Source organism: Hypanus sabinus, chromosome 14, assembly GCF_030144855.1.
Source record: "Hypanus sabinus isolate sHypSab1 chromosome 14, sHypSab1.hap1, whole genome shotgun sequence".
Taxonomy (NCBI): Eukaryota; Metazoa; Chordata; class Chondrichthyes; order Myliobatiformes; family Dasyatidae; genus Hypanus; species Hypanus sabinus.
The window spans coordinates 62,960,903-62,976,378 of record NC_082719.1 but is presented as its reverse complement, the minus strand read 5'-3'; the positions used below and the strand labels follow the sequence as shown (position 1 = coordinate 62,976,378).

The window sequence follows — 15,476 nt, the reverse complement described above, 5'->3', positions numbered from 1 at the left end:
TCTTTCAATTTACTTATCAGATCTCCTACATTCACATCCAAATCATTAACATACGTCACAAACACCAACAGTCACGGATTCCAATCCGAAATGCATCCTTTCACTACTAATTTCTGCCAGTATCACCAAGTCAATTTGGGATCCCACTAGCTAGCTTGCCTTGGATCAAATGTGCCTTAAAACTCTGGACCAGCTTATTTCTACAGACCATGTCAAACACCCTACTAAAGTGGAAATAGACAACATCTACCATCCTGTCTTCATCAATTTCTTTACCTTTATCTCCTCAAAAATCTCGATCAATTTAGGGAGACCAGATCTTGCAGCATAAAGCAATGCTGATTATCCTTGATAACTCCTGGCTTTTTAAATGCATTAAGTCCTATCCTTGAGGATTTTTTTCCAATAATTTACCTACCACTAATGTAAGGCACAGTGGCAGGCAATTTCCTGATTCATCCTTGCTGCCCTTCTTAAACAGAGGAACAACATTTGCTATCTTCTAATCTTCTGGCACTTCACCTGTTATTAATGAAGATGCAGAAATCCCTGTCAGAGCCTCAGCCATCTCCTTCCTTGCGTCTCATGGCAAATTGAGGTAGATCCCATCTAGCCCCATGGATCTATTAACTCCTCGTGCATTCCATGACATCTAAAATCTTCTTCATTTTGTTGATCCCCAAAAAAATAATCCATGCAACCATTGTTGAACTCTCTGTCTTCCGTGTTCTTCTCTTTGATGAATACACATGTAAAGTATTCATTTAGAGTCTGTTACACAGTCCTTGATTTGACACGTAGATTACCCCTTTGATCCCAAAGGGAACTCATTCTTTCCCTGGTTATCCTCTTGCTGCTGATATACTTAAAATGTCTTCAGATTCTCTTTGAACTTACTTGACAGACATATTTCATGGCCCCCTCTCGCCCTCCTAATCTCTTTCTTAAGTTCTTTCCTGCACACTCCATATTCCTTAGGAGAGTCCCTATAGCTGACATTTGCCATATGTTTAATTTCTTCCAAAATCCAACCTTCAATATCCTTTGCCTTCTATTGATAGAATTTAGTAATGCTTCCAATTCAGCCTGCACAGCTAGCCATTGCTTTGTGTACAAGCATTAAATCATTTTGATAGTGAAGCATGCAGTTGAAGTCAGTGATGCAGCACATTAAGACTTGTATTCTTGCTAGTATCCCTCTTTGCTAAAGAATTTCCAATGTGATTGAATCGAAGAACAGCACAGCCCTGAATGAGTTCACTTGTCCACTGAACCTGCACTGCAACCTTTATCATTAGTAAGCAGGAAAGTAAGAACTGAAGACATATCAATCAATGTTACTAACTGAATTATGCCTTTGCAATTCTTATTGATCAGGTGGCCCTATGGCAGAAGCCAAGATTAATAGTACACATAGTCAGAAATACCAAAAAGGAAAGGGATGGGTGGTGAAACTAAATGAGGCATCAATTTAATAAAAAAGTATTTAGGCAGCACACAATATTTGCAGCTACTGCATTGCTGAAAGGAGGCACAACAGGGGGAAATATCATTTCTTTGACATTTGCAGTTAGGATTCATAAACTAATATCACTTCAAGTTACTGAAAGCTGCATTTCTGTGAACTTGGCACAGTTATACAAAGAATTCATTTTAAAATTGGGAATAGGGATTACTTTTAATTCACTCACTTGTGACCAATCTCATGTGCAATTGTGAATGCTGAACCCAAGCCAATATCTTCATTGATGCTGCAGCTTCGCTCAGGCTCACACATTCCAGCCACTGAGGCCAAGCCTAAGTAAACAGAGGGAGACACAAAGGGTCAAGCCAAGGTGTTTCAGTCTTAAATACTCTTGTTATAATGGTTTAGGCTCTTTTTTTCATACACAACTATATAACCTGCATACACAGAAGGAATAATTGGCACAAGGTTAAGTTTATAGTCATTTGCAAATTCACTGGAGGGAATTGCACTTTACAGGCCAGACATTAACTTTTTTGAGCTACAGCCAGCGCTGGAAAACGTCTAGACTAGGGGTTAGATTTATAAATTTACTTCTGGTAACTTGGGACCACCTGAAATTTGAGCCTGAAGAGGGAACTAAAATCAACATTTCTATTATTTTTCTATTCTTACCTAGCAAGAAGTAAAATGTACTTTTTGTATGGCAATTTTTTTTGGATTAGTAATTTGTTTATATTGCAGAAAACTGTTGAAATAGGTAAGTGTTATCTTAACACATCTGAATTTCTGTTTTATAAATAGAAGAAAAATAGTTCCTAAGTAGTTCAGATTGCTGTCCAAAAGAATTTTTGTTTCTTTTTTTAACATAATGAATTATGCATTTGAAAATATCTAAGTATTAATTAAAATTTGTATCTAACTATAAGACATTCTTACATTTTTAACCCTATATACCTTGCAGTACAACATTTAAGTATTTGGAAAACCTGCGTATTTTAAACTTATGAACAAACTACAAAATTACAAAGAACTAGTCAGCAGTTTTTGATCATTCTAGTATAATTTGTACCATTGGTAAAGATGACATATTATGTGCTGTAATTATTTTCAAGTTATATGCAATTAGTTTACACTGTAATAAGCTGTAGCAGTCAAGAACCTACAATGCAACAAGTAGTAATTTAATCATTTTCACTCCCGATGTGCGGTGTAAAAATTAACTACAATTAAGACAATGGAAGCACGCAGCTTGTGCCAATCACCCACCCACCACCCCACTCCAGTCGACATGCTTTTGCTCTATACAGGTCACCCACAGAGTACTGTTCATAACCCAAACAGTTTGCAAGTCGGAAATGCAGCCGCAAACTGAATTCCTGCACAGCAGAAGATGCTGGCAGCCCTGCAGTAGCTGGCAAAGACATATCGCTGGTCTCCCAAGCATTTATTTGTATGTACAGAGCACATATTAAGTCAGGCATTTGTAAGAACCTGAAGTATAGATCAATAAGATATGTCACTCAATTGTGGTAGTCTTCTGAAAATGATACGTAAAGGATGAGAGGACAGAACAGTCGTTACTATGAAAAAAATTATAGGAGCCTTTGATACAAGAATATATCCACAAGTGGAATACCAGTAAAATAAATCGTTCTATCTTTGCAGTTTGGTTTAAAAAAACTGGCATTAAAATTAAAAGAAATTTAATTGATCAGTAAGATTATTGAGAAAAGAATAAGAACATTCATTAGTTACAGCAGTAAAATCTTACCCAGAGTTCCACAAGGCTTATTTTTATAGGTGCAGATGTCATACCTACAGGGAAGAAATTGTGAAGAATTCAGTAGCATATAAAATATTGTTTTGTTTTGTGTAGTTATTCCATTAATATAACATAGTTAACATTAGTAGATGATGATCGGTGAAATTGCCAGCTAGCATTGGTGTTTTCAGCACTACAGTGAAAATGATGTGAACAGCACGCTTACAGGATCTGGCTTCAAACCAATGGGATATCTGCCAGTTAAAAAAGTTAAACGTGATCTTTGTAGTCACAATGCTCAGTGAAAAGGAGGTGAAGAGAAACAGCATGTCTGGAGACAAAGCCACAGTAAGTGGTTGAATCTGTTTTTTTTAAATTAGAACATGGATAATGAACTTCCAAGATGGTCAAATTAGTGCATATTTCCAAGTAGTAATGTACATGGCTACATAAATGTATGTTATATAATATAAACGATAGAACACTTCTCTAATCCAGTCTTTTTTGATCAATGGCAGCAAATCTCTTCCCCAAATCAAAAATATTATTTCATGTTTACAATGGTATAAGCTTCACGTATGTCAGATTTTTAATCCATTTTCAGTGTCAATAATATTTGATATTAAGCTGTTACATCCACCAGTCTATTCATATATTACATGCCTCTTCTAAGATGTGTCAGTTCTTTCCCCCGGAAAGGCAACTTAATGTGTAAGATCGCTATAATTTTTTTTAAAAGTATGCATATTATAAAGAAACCTTTACTTCCAATCTGAAGGGATAAATACTGCAAGAGATGGAACACATAGTACATTTAGTGGCTACTCTGAATGCTGATTAAGACCCTACTCAAAGATGTGTATCTTGTTCATTAACTATGTCACTGTAGCATACTCTTGCAACTTCTACAAAGGAAGGTGGATCTTTCATGTGTTTCAAAAGGGTAAATAGAATTAGAAGGGGTAAGTAGACTTTTCTGCAATTGCAAGCATTCGTTCAAGACAGTATATTTGGTTTTAATTAGGGAAATTTAGGATAGGTTAAAAAAAGATTCCTGGCAGAGGTAGAGGGAAATGGTCACTCAGAAATCACGATTACTGTAAAATTCCATGATGGAAGACAAGATCAAGTTTTAGATTTTAAATAGGAATTTAAAAAGTGAAGAATTCAATTAGATGCTAGGCATAAGAATTGTTTCCTGCATCTTGTATGTGGCTAGTTTGGGAAAGACTTAAAATACGCAGCTGTATTTCAGATCTCTAGGATACAAGGACATGTTCTGGGATAGGTGGCAACTGAACAAAGGAAGTAGATGCAAGCAAGCAGTGATTTGCGTACTTGCAAAGAGGGATAAGAGGTAGAATAGAATTAAATTGGAATTACAAAGGAAAATACATTCATGATATTAGCATACAAATTTGATGCTTTTGGAAATTTATCAGAATTTGAGTCGGGACAGAATTTAAGAAGAAAGAGGACCAGAAAGTAAGGAGACTGAAATAGCTGAGTAGTTCCACCTAAAAACTTCTGGAATTACTCAGCACCTGACGCAGGACCAATGATCTGAAACATTAATGCTGTTTCTCTCTTCACAGATACTGCCTAACTTACTAACTATTTTCAGCTCTTTCTATTTATATTTCAGATTTCCAGAAATAGCAAGCAATTTTTTCAAACTTCAAGGCATTCATATTCTTTTAGTTTCAATAGTGCAAGATGATAAACTGTCAGGTGTTGGCAAAGAAAACAACTATTTCACATTTCCATGCACATATATATCTGCAAGAAGAAATACCTCTGTAGAGGACAGACAATCATTCAACGTTTAAAATGTCTGTTCTCTCCAATGATACTGCCTGGCTGATTGATGTTGCTATATTCAGTTGTTGGAAAATAAGCATACAGAGGTTCTGCAATATTTAAAACAAAAGGAAAGCTTGGAGAGAGCGGTAGGAAATGTGCTAAATGGAGCATTATGGAGCTTACTTTCTTGTCTAACTACAAGTAATTGGAGGAATTTTACTGAATTTGCCTAATAGTAACAAAGAACTTATCTCTTTACTTTGCTTTCCCATTGAGTTAATGTTGCTAGTTATTGAAAAGGATAGTGCTTAAAATGCAGTTTAACAGTTCAATTATCAAAGAGCAGGTCATTTTCAAAGCAGAAACTCGTAACTCCAGAAGTAGTCATATTGGCAGATGAGGTTCTCCCCGGCAATGGACTGCAAAGAAGGCAATCAAAGCTTGCAGTGGGATCTAGATCTGCTGGAAAATGGGCTGAAGATGGCAAATGGAACCTAATTCAGACATGTGTGAGGTCTTTCACTTTGAAAGGACAATACAGCATAGGAGTTACACAGTGAACAGTAGGGCAATGAGGAGTGCAGTAGAACAAAGGGATCTGGGAATTCAGATCCACAATTCTGTGGAAGTGGTATCGTAGGTAGATATGATCTTAAGGTCATAAAGAGAGCTTTTGGCATTTTGGACTTCATAAATCAGGATACTGAGTACAGGAATGGGATGTTATGTTGAAGTTGGTATTAGATGCAGGTGAGGCCATATACGGAGCATTGCTTGTTACCTACAGGAAAGATATCAATAAGTTTGAAAGATTACAAAAATAATTCACTAGGATGTTTCCATAGCTCGAGGACCTGGGTTATAGAGAAAGGCTGAATAGGTTAGGACTTTATTGCCTGGAGTTTAGGAGAATGCAGGAGATTTGATAAAGGTATGCAAAATTATGAGGGGTAAAGATATGGCTAATACAAGCAGGCTTTTTCCACTGAGATTGGGTAGACTAGAGTTCAGAGATTAAGGGTGAAAGGTGAAATATTTAAGGAGAACTTGAGAGGAACCTCTTCACTCAGAGGGTGGTGCAAATGTAGATAAGTGGTGCATATGGGTTCAACTGCAACACTTAAGAGAAGTTTGGATAGGTATATGATGTGAGGGATATGGAGGGCTCTGGTCCAGGTGCAGGTTGATACAGACTAGATAGGCTGAAGGCCTGTTTCTGTACTGTAGTGCTCTATGACTCAATCTCCGTATGTAACTCGTCATTGTACTGAAAGCCAGAATTCATTTTCAATCACATAGCAATAGAATAACAATTCTTATTGAATACAATAAAAATTTCTTCATGGTACATAATTACAATGGTACATGCACTTTACAACAAATCTGGCAAGCTTTAGTTAAAAAGAATGCAAGTTCCATAAGAAAAGAAAACAATGGATCGGTTATACAAGAAACTTTTATTAAAGGCCTACTTGATATCGATTGTATGGATCGATGCACCGCATGATTTGCAAAAGATGGGTCAATATCCTTGAGTAAGATGGAATCCTAATGATTTTTTAACATGAAACCCCAACTTCTACGCAAATTGGTCTGTCAGAATACTTATGTTGTAGTCACCTACAGATAAAAATAACCACTGAGTTCAAAGATTTCCAAGTCCTCTTACCTTTGTTAAAGCTATTTTGAGTAAAAACCCTAGGACCTACTTTTGTGAAGTGATTCCAAAACTTTTAATGTAAATGTAAATCGTTTAACATAAAAATGACATGGTGACAATCCTGTTTTCATTAACTTATTTTCATTTGTTTATGAACCAAGGGAATATTTTCTATGGGATTCTCGGAATTTTGAAAAGAAACACAGTTGCACTAAAGACACATAAAACACTCATTAATCAAAATTTATGAGTTTTCTAGTACCCCCAATGCTGCAAAATCACAAGAGATTACATTGAAGTCTTAACTGCAAAAGTCTAATTTCTAATCCTGTACATGGTCTTTTAGAAACTGTTTCTTGAAAATGCTTAAGTAGTAATAGACTATGGAAGATCATTAATGACATTACTGTTCATAAAACAATCAGACCAATAAACCAGAAATTGATTTATGTTGGACACAAATGATACAGGTGATTAGAAGGATGAAGCCAGATCACGCATCCAAGTGCATTTAAATCACGAGTGTAATGCCAATCTTTCCTGATACTGTCAGGAAATGCAGTCAGCGGGAAAACTGGAAGGAAAGCACATTTAAAAAGACAGGCAGATCTTGTTCCTGCAACAGAACTGATGTAACTAGTTGCCTGTAATACTTGTGGACCAGTCTATCAGAATTGCTGAAGGTGCTCATTACTGAGCTCTGAGGAAGTAGCTGGCTGTCCTCCTAAAGACATTAGGTGTATCCTGAAAATGATCAGGCAAGGAAAGAGGGAGCAGATGATCTTTACAAAGGTTAAACTTTGAGGTGTTAGAGTGTGTCAGAGTGCTCCCCTGATAAGACCTCCCTTAATTTGCATGCTCCTCACCACCCTAAAAACAATTAAAAACAGCTATAGATATTGAAAATCAGAATCACTAACAAAAAAATGCTGGATACATTCACTGGAATGCTGGACAGATTCAGTAGATCAAGCAGCATTTGCAAACACAGAAATAGTGTGAACATTTCAGGTTGAAGAAGAAGGGCCTTCAACCTGACACTTAACTTTGAGTTTCTTTCCACAAATGTTGCCTGGCTTACTGGGTGCTTACAGCATTTTCAGTTTTTATTTCAGAGCCTTAACGATCCAATTGGACAATTGGTGCACAGGCTCAGATCATTTACGTATAGCTGTGATTTTGCTAAGTTACTTTGTCCTTTGCTTTGTATAAACCTAGGAAGCAGTGTTTAGAACCTCAACATAACCTAGGAATAGAAACCCCCCTCATACTCCTCCCCATTTATTACATCAGTCACTGCAATGCACTGAAAAAAAACTTCAAACCACTTTTTATAATCCTGTTTACATTGTAAATACATCTTGGTGATTATGTATTTATGCACATTTTATTCCATATCTGCACTTTAACTTCTAACTATTTTTATATAAGTATTTGTTATAATTGCTGATTCTTGTTGTTTGTTAAGTGTTGCCCCAATGCATCACAGAAAATACCTAATATATGTCAGTGTATATGCAAATAAAGTTGATCTTTGATACTTGAATAAAACTTGCCAATACTAGTTGATAGCCACTTTCTGAATGATTTTAATATTCTGGCTCCTACTTTTTCCTTGGATTAATACATTTATTTTAAGTGTCCCCGCTCATGTAATGAAGAATATCAGATGTATGTGTTAAGAGCCAATTTCCACCGTTATTGCCAGCAGACTGTTCCAGGCTACATTTTTATTAATAATATAAAACACTTCAGAGAGCTCCTTTTAGTTCATATATAATTTAAATAAGCTGATTTACAAGCAATTTTAACATCCTTTCCCTCTGTGCTGAACAAGGGCATGAATAATCATATAGTTCTATTTTAAATATGGAGAAAATATTGAGATATTTAAGGGTATTAAATCCAGATCCATGTCTTTTAAATGCTGTATATACAAAATAATATTCAACTATTGTCTCAAAATATGCTGCAGAAAAAAAATTCTAATTACTTTGTTCTTACAGTGATTATTTTGAAAAGCTTACTTAATACACACAAAATGTTGGCCAGATAGCATCTATGGAAAAGAATAACTAGTCGACGTTTTGGGCTGAGACCCTTCTTCAAGACTGAGAAGGAAGGGGGAAGATGTCAGAATATAAAGGTGGGGAGATGGGAAGGAGGGTAGCTGGAAGGTGATAGGTTAAGTCAGGGGGATAGGTAAAGTCAAGGGCTGGAGAAGAAAAAATCTGACAGAAGAAAGGGAAGGAGGAGGGTACCCACACAGAGGTAATAGGCAGGTGAGAAGAAGTAAAAGGTTAGAGTGGTGAACAGAGGAAGGGAAGGTGGGAATTTGTTTACCAAAAGGAGAAACTGATATTCATGCCATAGGTGGGAGAGTTCCCAGATAGAAGGTATGGTGTTTCTCCTCCACCCTGAGGGTGGCCTCATCTTGGCCATGGACCAACACATCGTAAAGGCAATGGGAATTAGAATTAAAATGTTTGGCCCCAGAAAGTCCCGTTTGTGGAGTATGGTACGGATGTGCTCGACGAAGTGGTCCCCAAGTTTAAAATAGGTCTCACCAATGTAGAGGAGGTCGCATTGGGAGCACTGGACACAACAGATGATCCTTGCAGATTCGCAGGAGAAGTGTTGCCTCATCTGGAATAACCATTTGGGGCCCTGAATGGAGGTGAGGGAAGAGGTGTATTGGCAGGTGCAGTACATTGGCTGCTTGCACGGATAAGAGCCAGGAGCGAGGTTAGTGGGGAGGGACAAATGGACAAGGGAATCAAGGTGGAAGCGATCCCTGCAGAAAGCAGAGGGAGAGGAGGGAATGATGTTTAGCAGTAGGATCCCTTTGGAGATGGCGGAAACTGTGGAGATGATGTCTTGTATATGGAGGCTGATGGGGTAGTATGGAAGGCCAAGAAGGTCTCTTTCCCTATTAAGTCAGAGAGAAGAAAGAGTGAGGTTGGATGTATGGGTAACAGCAGAGATGTGGGTGAGGGCAGCATCAATAGTAGAGAGAGGGAAATCCCATTCTTTAAAGAAGGAGAACATCTCTGATGCATTGGAATGGAAAGCCGTGCCCCAGGAACAGGTGCGGGGGAGATGAATAAACTGAGAAAAGGAAATAGCATTTTTCCAAGAATCAGGGTGGGAAGAGGTATAGTCAAGATAACTGTTGGACTCAGTAGGTTTAACAGTGCATTTGTGTAGAGTTCAAGGTCAAAGAAGTTTAACAATAAATTACCTGGTTCCATGTTAGGATCGTTATTCACAACTTTTATCTTGCACTTGAAAATGATTTGATTGTATTGCAGCATTTATCATGGTTACTTAAGGTGAGTCAGGCAACTACTCAACATTTGATCACAGAGTATACAGTTTATCCCATGTCTACTTTTGGGATTAACTCAACCGAGCACGTTTGAAAGAAAACATTTTCTACTTTACTTCAATACATAGGAACTGTTTCACACTAAAGATGATGTGCTAATCTTAAAATATTCATAGACATTATGCATCTGACGCATCTACACATATTTATCAACTTCATTCTCAAAATTAATAACTTTAGAATCAGAATCAGGTTTACTATCTCTGAGATCATGGCAGCAGTACAATGCAGGCAGAACAAATTACGGTAGTTACAATAAAAATAAATAAATAGTGTAAAAGAGGAATAGTGAGGTTCATGGACTGTTCAGAAATCTGATGGCAGAGGGGAAGAAGTTGCTCCTAAAACAGATCTCAGGCTCCTTTACCTCCTTCCGAAAGGTATTAATGAGAAGAGGGCATGTTCCAGGTGGTAACTTTATGCTACTTTTCAAAGAAAAACAATCAATGTTAGTTACAATATTGTAGATCCACATTTAATCAACCTATAGAAATCAAGAAAGCAGCACTTCTACTATAACCTGAGCAATGCTTTTTGAGTTCACAACATATGCCAGTGATATTAAACCTGATTCTCATTCCAACTTCAGAACAGCAGCACTTTTCTCCTGCTTTCCCTTCCCCCCTCCACTCCAGCCCTCCTGAACTGCATCGAGGATCTATCACTAGGCTCTCAGGGTTAACTTCCTCATGGGACTCCAAAAACACTCTACCACCAGTTTCCTCCCAAGGTTAACACAGCTTTCTACCAGATGGAGTTTTTTTTTCCTCCATAAACAACTGTACTCCTGTGCTGATTCACTTTCTTCCCAAAGCACCTCGAATTTTCTTCTGTTCTCCTTTCCACGGCAACAATTCAGCAGTCATTTATACATTCCCTAGATCAATGCTCCATCTTCTCACCTCTCTCCTATCCCCACACAACCTTCACCCCTCTCATGCTTGGTGATTCTGAGTTATGAGATGCGTTGGTGGTTGGATATGGCAGTACTGCAGTTTTCTTAAAGGAGTTCATACAAAGACACTGAGGTAAACATTGTTTAATAATAAAATAGACATAGCCATCTTTTAAATAGATCCTCCCTCCCACCATCCCCCGCCAACACTTTATTCATCGTAGACACTCTCCTTTTGCCATAAGTAGACCGCATTGTAAACAACTGGCAAAATGTGTTCCTGGACATTGGTAAGAAGAAACTTAAAAAGGATTTCAGCACTTTTAAAATTAAAAGTGATGAAATTACTTGAAGAACTTTAAGCCCAGAATGTAGCATTTAACACCACAGGGGACAGACGCTTAAAGCTTGAGGTCAGGTTAGATGTCAAAGCCTGGGGGAGGGGACTCCTAACACAGAAGGGAATACTGCAGCTGCAATGCTTAAGGTTGTTGAGATGGGGAGGTGGCAATCATTTGGAGGAAGTCCAGGATCAAATCACAGTCCCAATTTTGGGAATTCTAACACAAGCGAGGCTGCAAACTAGCTAAAACACTCCTACCTTGGAGATGGAGAATCCAGTCAGTACTATGCCAAATCTTCATGACAGAAAAGTATGACAGATGGAAATCATGAAGAGATTGTGCACATGTGCAAGTTCTATATAACCTCAGTACTTCCAAAAGAAAAGAACTTAATTGCAGTTGAACAATTTCATGTTGATTATTGCCATTATAAATATGTCATTATACAATGGAAAATCTTAACAGAAAGTGCATGCGAAGTTATGATCCTTAATGTTGATGTCATGTACATGAAGTCACTGCCAGGTAAAATAGGGTCACAGAATGGGCAGAAATAAATGAGGATCAAGGAAAACATGATGCTGTGTTCCTGTGAAGGAGGGTAGATTAAGTTTAATGTTAATGAAGACCAGAGATTAATGTTGAAAAAGAGTGGATGTGGGAAGTGGAGAATGAAGAGATGGGTAAGGAATGATTAGGGTTCAGACAAGAATTAGAAATGTGTGGGTGAAATGGCAAAAGGTTTAAAAAATACAGTACATCTGTAAAACTAGTTCACAAATGATAGGGCAACAGTGCAGGTAAGTGTCTGTGGCAGAGATAGCTGAGAGAGGCAACACCACAGATATGTAACTTTTTCAGTGGATAGGGGAGTGTAGCTCCATCAAGTAGGAACTGCTGTAACCATGCAGTGAAGTGTATCTACTGAGGAAATCGCAGGCCACGATATTTATAACAGAATTTCAACCCCTATTTCAATTAAGAGATAGCCACCATGAATTAGTTTTTATAACCTTCCTTAAAAATGACAAGGCAAATGGACAAAGTAATGTAGAAAGTGTTTTGCATGCTTGCCTTCACAGACTGAGAGATCAGCTATGAGAGTTGGGACGTCATGTTATAGACAGATAAAAATAGATTAGGCCACACCTGCAGTATTATGTGCATTTCTGATTGCCACACTACAGTAAAGATGTGGTAGCATTGGAAAGAATGTAGATGGGTACACAAAAGCTGGGGAAACTCAGTGAGGGTCCAGACCCTTCCTCTTTGAGGAAGTATTTTACTAAGCTGTTCCTTGGAATAAAGAGCTTTAGGTAAAAAGAATAGATTGGACAGACAGGGTTTATTCTCACTGGAAACTAGGAGGATGAAAAATGTCTTATATAGGTTTATAAGAAGCAGTATATAGTCAGAATCTTCTTCCTAAAGTAGAAGAACCCAAATCAAGAGGGACCATGTTTAAAGTGAGATGGAAGAAACTTAAAGGAGATCTGAGGGGTAACTTTGTCAGATAAAGGGACTGAGTCATTATGAACAAGCTGCCAGATAATATTGTGGAGACTGAAATAAGTACAATATTTAAAAGGCAATTGATCAGGTACTTGAGTGGCAAAGGAGTAAAGGGATGTGGTGGTAATGTGAACAAAGAAGATTAGTGTAGAAAGACTTCACAGTCAGCATGGATGAGCTGGTCCAAAGTGCCCTTTCCTGCACAATACTGTGTATGACTCTGTATTTGACAGTGTAAGAAAATGTTTAGTTTATTACCTCTATAAAGTTCTTCTGCAGGACAGAGTGGGGGAGAGGGGAATTCTGCTCTGGCGTTGACATGGGATATTGAATTGACACTATATTCTTTAATTGAATGAAAATAAAAACAATGTCAGTACATCTAGGATATAGTTTCAATACAGTGAAGATAAGGGAGGGAATTATTACCAGTGGCTTGACTAATGTTCATTTTTCAACCATAATCACAATGGTTAGTGATCATACACAACAAAATGATGGAAAAATAATCTACTCCAAAAGAAATTCAAGGGTGATTTTGTGACTATTCTAACCACTGCTCAGGAAGTCTCAATTTATATTGTTCCTATGTATAAGTTACAAGTTCTTGGAATGCATCATCAGAAAAATTAGTTCCCTTAATAAGACTGTGTTCTTCCAAGAACGAACAGGATTCAGACCTAAGTGGGATCATTCCAATCAAGGCTTCACTCTAGCAATGGATTTGAGGGTTCTCAGACTCTGCTGTCTATGATCTGTCATGAGCAGCTTATGCTAAAGCCCTCACTCGCATCAAAATAACATAACTGAAACTGAAGCAATTAAGAGAATGTTACCATCTGGTAAATAAAGTCATTTCACCCTTGAGCAACAAATACGAAATGCTGGTGGTACTCAGAAAGTCAGGCAGCATCACTGGAGGGAAAGAAACAGTTGATGTCTCATGCCAAGACTCTTCATCAGCACTGGAAAGGAAGGAGGAAGAAACCAGAATAAGGAGGGAGGGAGGAGTGGAGTGACTACAAGCTGGCAGGTGTTAGGTGAGACCACTTGAGGGTAAGATGGCTAGGTGAGATATGGGACAAAATAAAAAGTTGGAAGGGGAAACCTGGAAGAGGTAAAGGACTGAAAAAGGAGAAATCTGATCGGAGCAGACTGTGGATGATGGAAGAAAGGAAAGGATGAGAGGAACTAAAGGGAGGTGATGAGCAAGTGAGATGAAAAAGGGTGAGAGGGTAACCAGAATTGGGAATGGGAAAGAAGAGAAGGAGGGAGGGGTTAAATTACTGGACATTGGAGAAATCGAGTACATAAGATTGCAGACTACCGAGACAATATACAAAGTATTGCTCCTCCATCAAGGCAGTTGAAGAGCCCATAGACAGACACATCAGAATGGGAATGGCATGTTGAATTGAAATGGGTAGCAGATTGGGAGATCCTTTTGCAGCATACAGGGCAAAGGTGCTTGATAAAACTCCCCCGAACTACATAGGGTCTCATTATTGTAGATGAGATGCACCGGTAGCACCGAATACAATAGATGACCCGAAGAGATTCACAGGTGAAGTGTCACCTTTCCAGGAAGGACTGTTTAGGGCCCTGAATGTTGCTGAGAGTGGAAGTATGGGGGTAGGTAAGCATTTGTTACAGTTGCAGGAATAAGTGCCAGGAGGGAGATCAGTGGGGAGGAATGAATGGACAAGGGAGTCTTCAAGTGCAGCCTCCTCTACATCAGCACTTTTATTCAACTATATAAGTATTTTCATTGAAGCCAATCCATCACTGTCAGTTTAACAGCAAACAGTTAAAATTCATTAATGTGCACTATAAAAATATATTTTATTATTATTAAATAAACATTCCTTTTAAATGTTCTTCATGATTGAAAGTATAAAATATTTTTCTAAACAAATTGTGACATTTGCTGATTGAAAATTGGCGCAGTAACAAGATTATTGGAGTAAATGGTTAACAAAACCACTGGATATTAATAAAATGTAATGCCAAAATCTGAATGGATTTATAATAAATTTATCAAATAATTGCTGAAAATAATTGTAATATTTAAACAATATTGTTCTCCAAAATAAAATCTAACTAAATTAATTTCCAAAAGTAACTTCCTTTAGGTTTTAGTTCTTCTGAAAATAAATAGGAAGAATACCAAATTGAAACCAGGAAGACTAGCATGGACAATCATTTCTCAATTTGTCAACAGCTACAAAAATATTTTTAGAAATAAAGTATATGGTAGCCACATATTAATCATGTTCTGGAGAAAGACCTATTTCAAATGTAGGATTACTGCCTAAGGTGTAGCACATGCTCTAATAATGATCTATCTTTATACCTTTTCTATGCTCTATTTGTAAGCCTAAGATATTGGCAATGATGCAGACAGGAGTGAAACGGCACACACAAAATGCTGGTGGAACGCAGCAGGCCAGGCAGCATCTACAAGGAGAAGTGCTGTCGACGTTTCGGGCCGAGGCCAGAGTGGTTTACTACAAAAACCTTGCACTCAATGTTAGCAAAACCAAGAGACGAATTCTGGATTTGAAGAGGGTGAAGTAAGGAAACAGGCGCCAGCATTCACCAGAGGTCAGCAGCAGAAAAGATGTCAACAGAGAGGATGTCTTTA

The 15,476-nt window shown here is 37.8% G+C and overlaps 1 protein-coding gene across 1 annotated transcript in view; it reads right to left on the bottom strand.

The window, feature by feature from the left end:
• Nucleotides 1-15,476, bottom strand: part of adamts6 (ADAM metallopeptidase with thrombospondin type 1 motif, 6) — a 257,027-nt gene that overhangs the window by 137,093 nt on the left and 104,458 nt on the right. The window contains exons 8-9 of the mRNA XM_059989323.1: nucleotides 3,240-3,283; nucleotides 1,692-1,797 (exon numbers count right to left, since the gene is read on the bottom strand). Coding sequence (XP_059845306.1) covers nucleotides 1,692-1,797; nucleotides 3,240-3,283 — 150 coding nt within the window. The remainder of the gene's footprint in view (nucleotides 1-1,691; nucleotides 1,798-3,239; nucleotides 3,284-15,476) is intronic.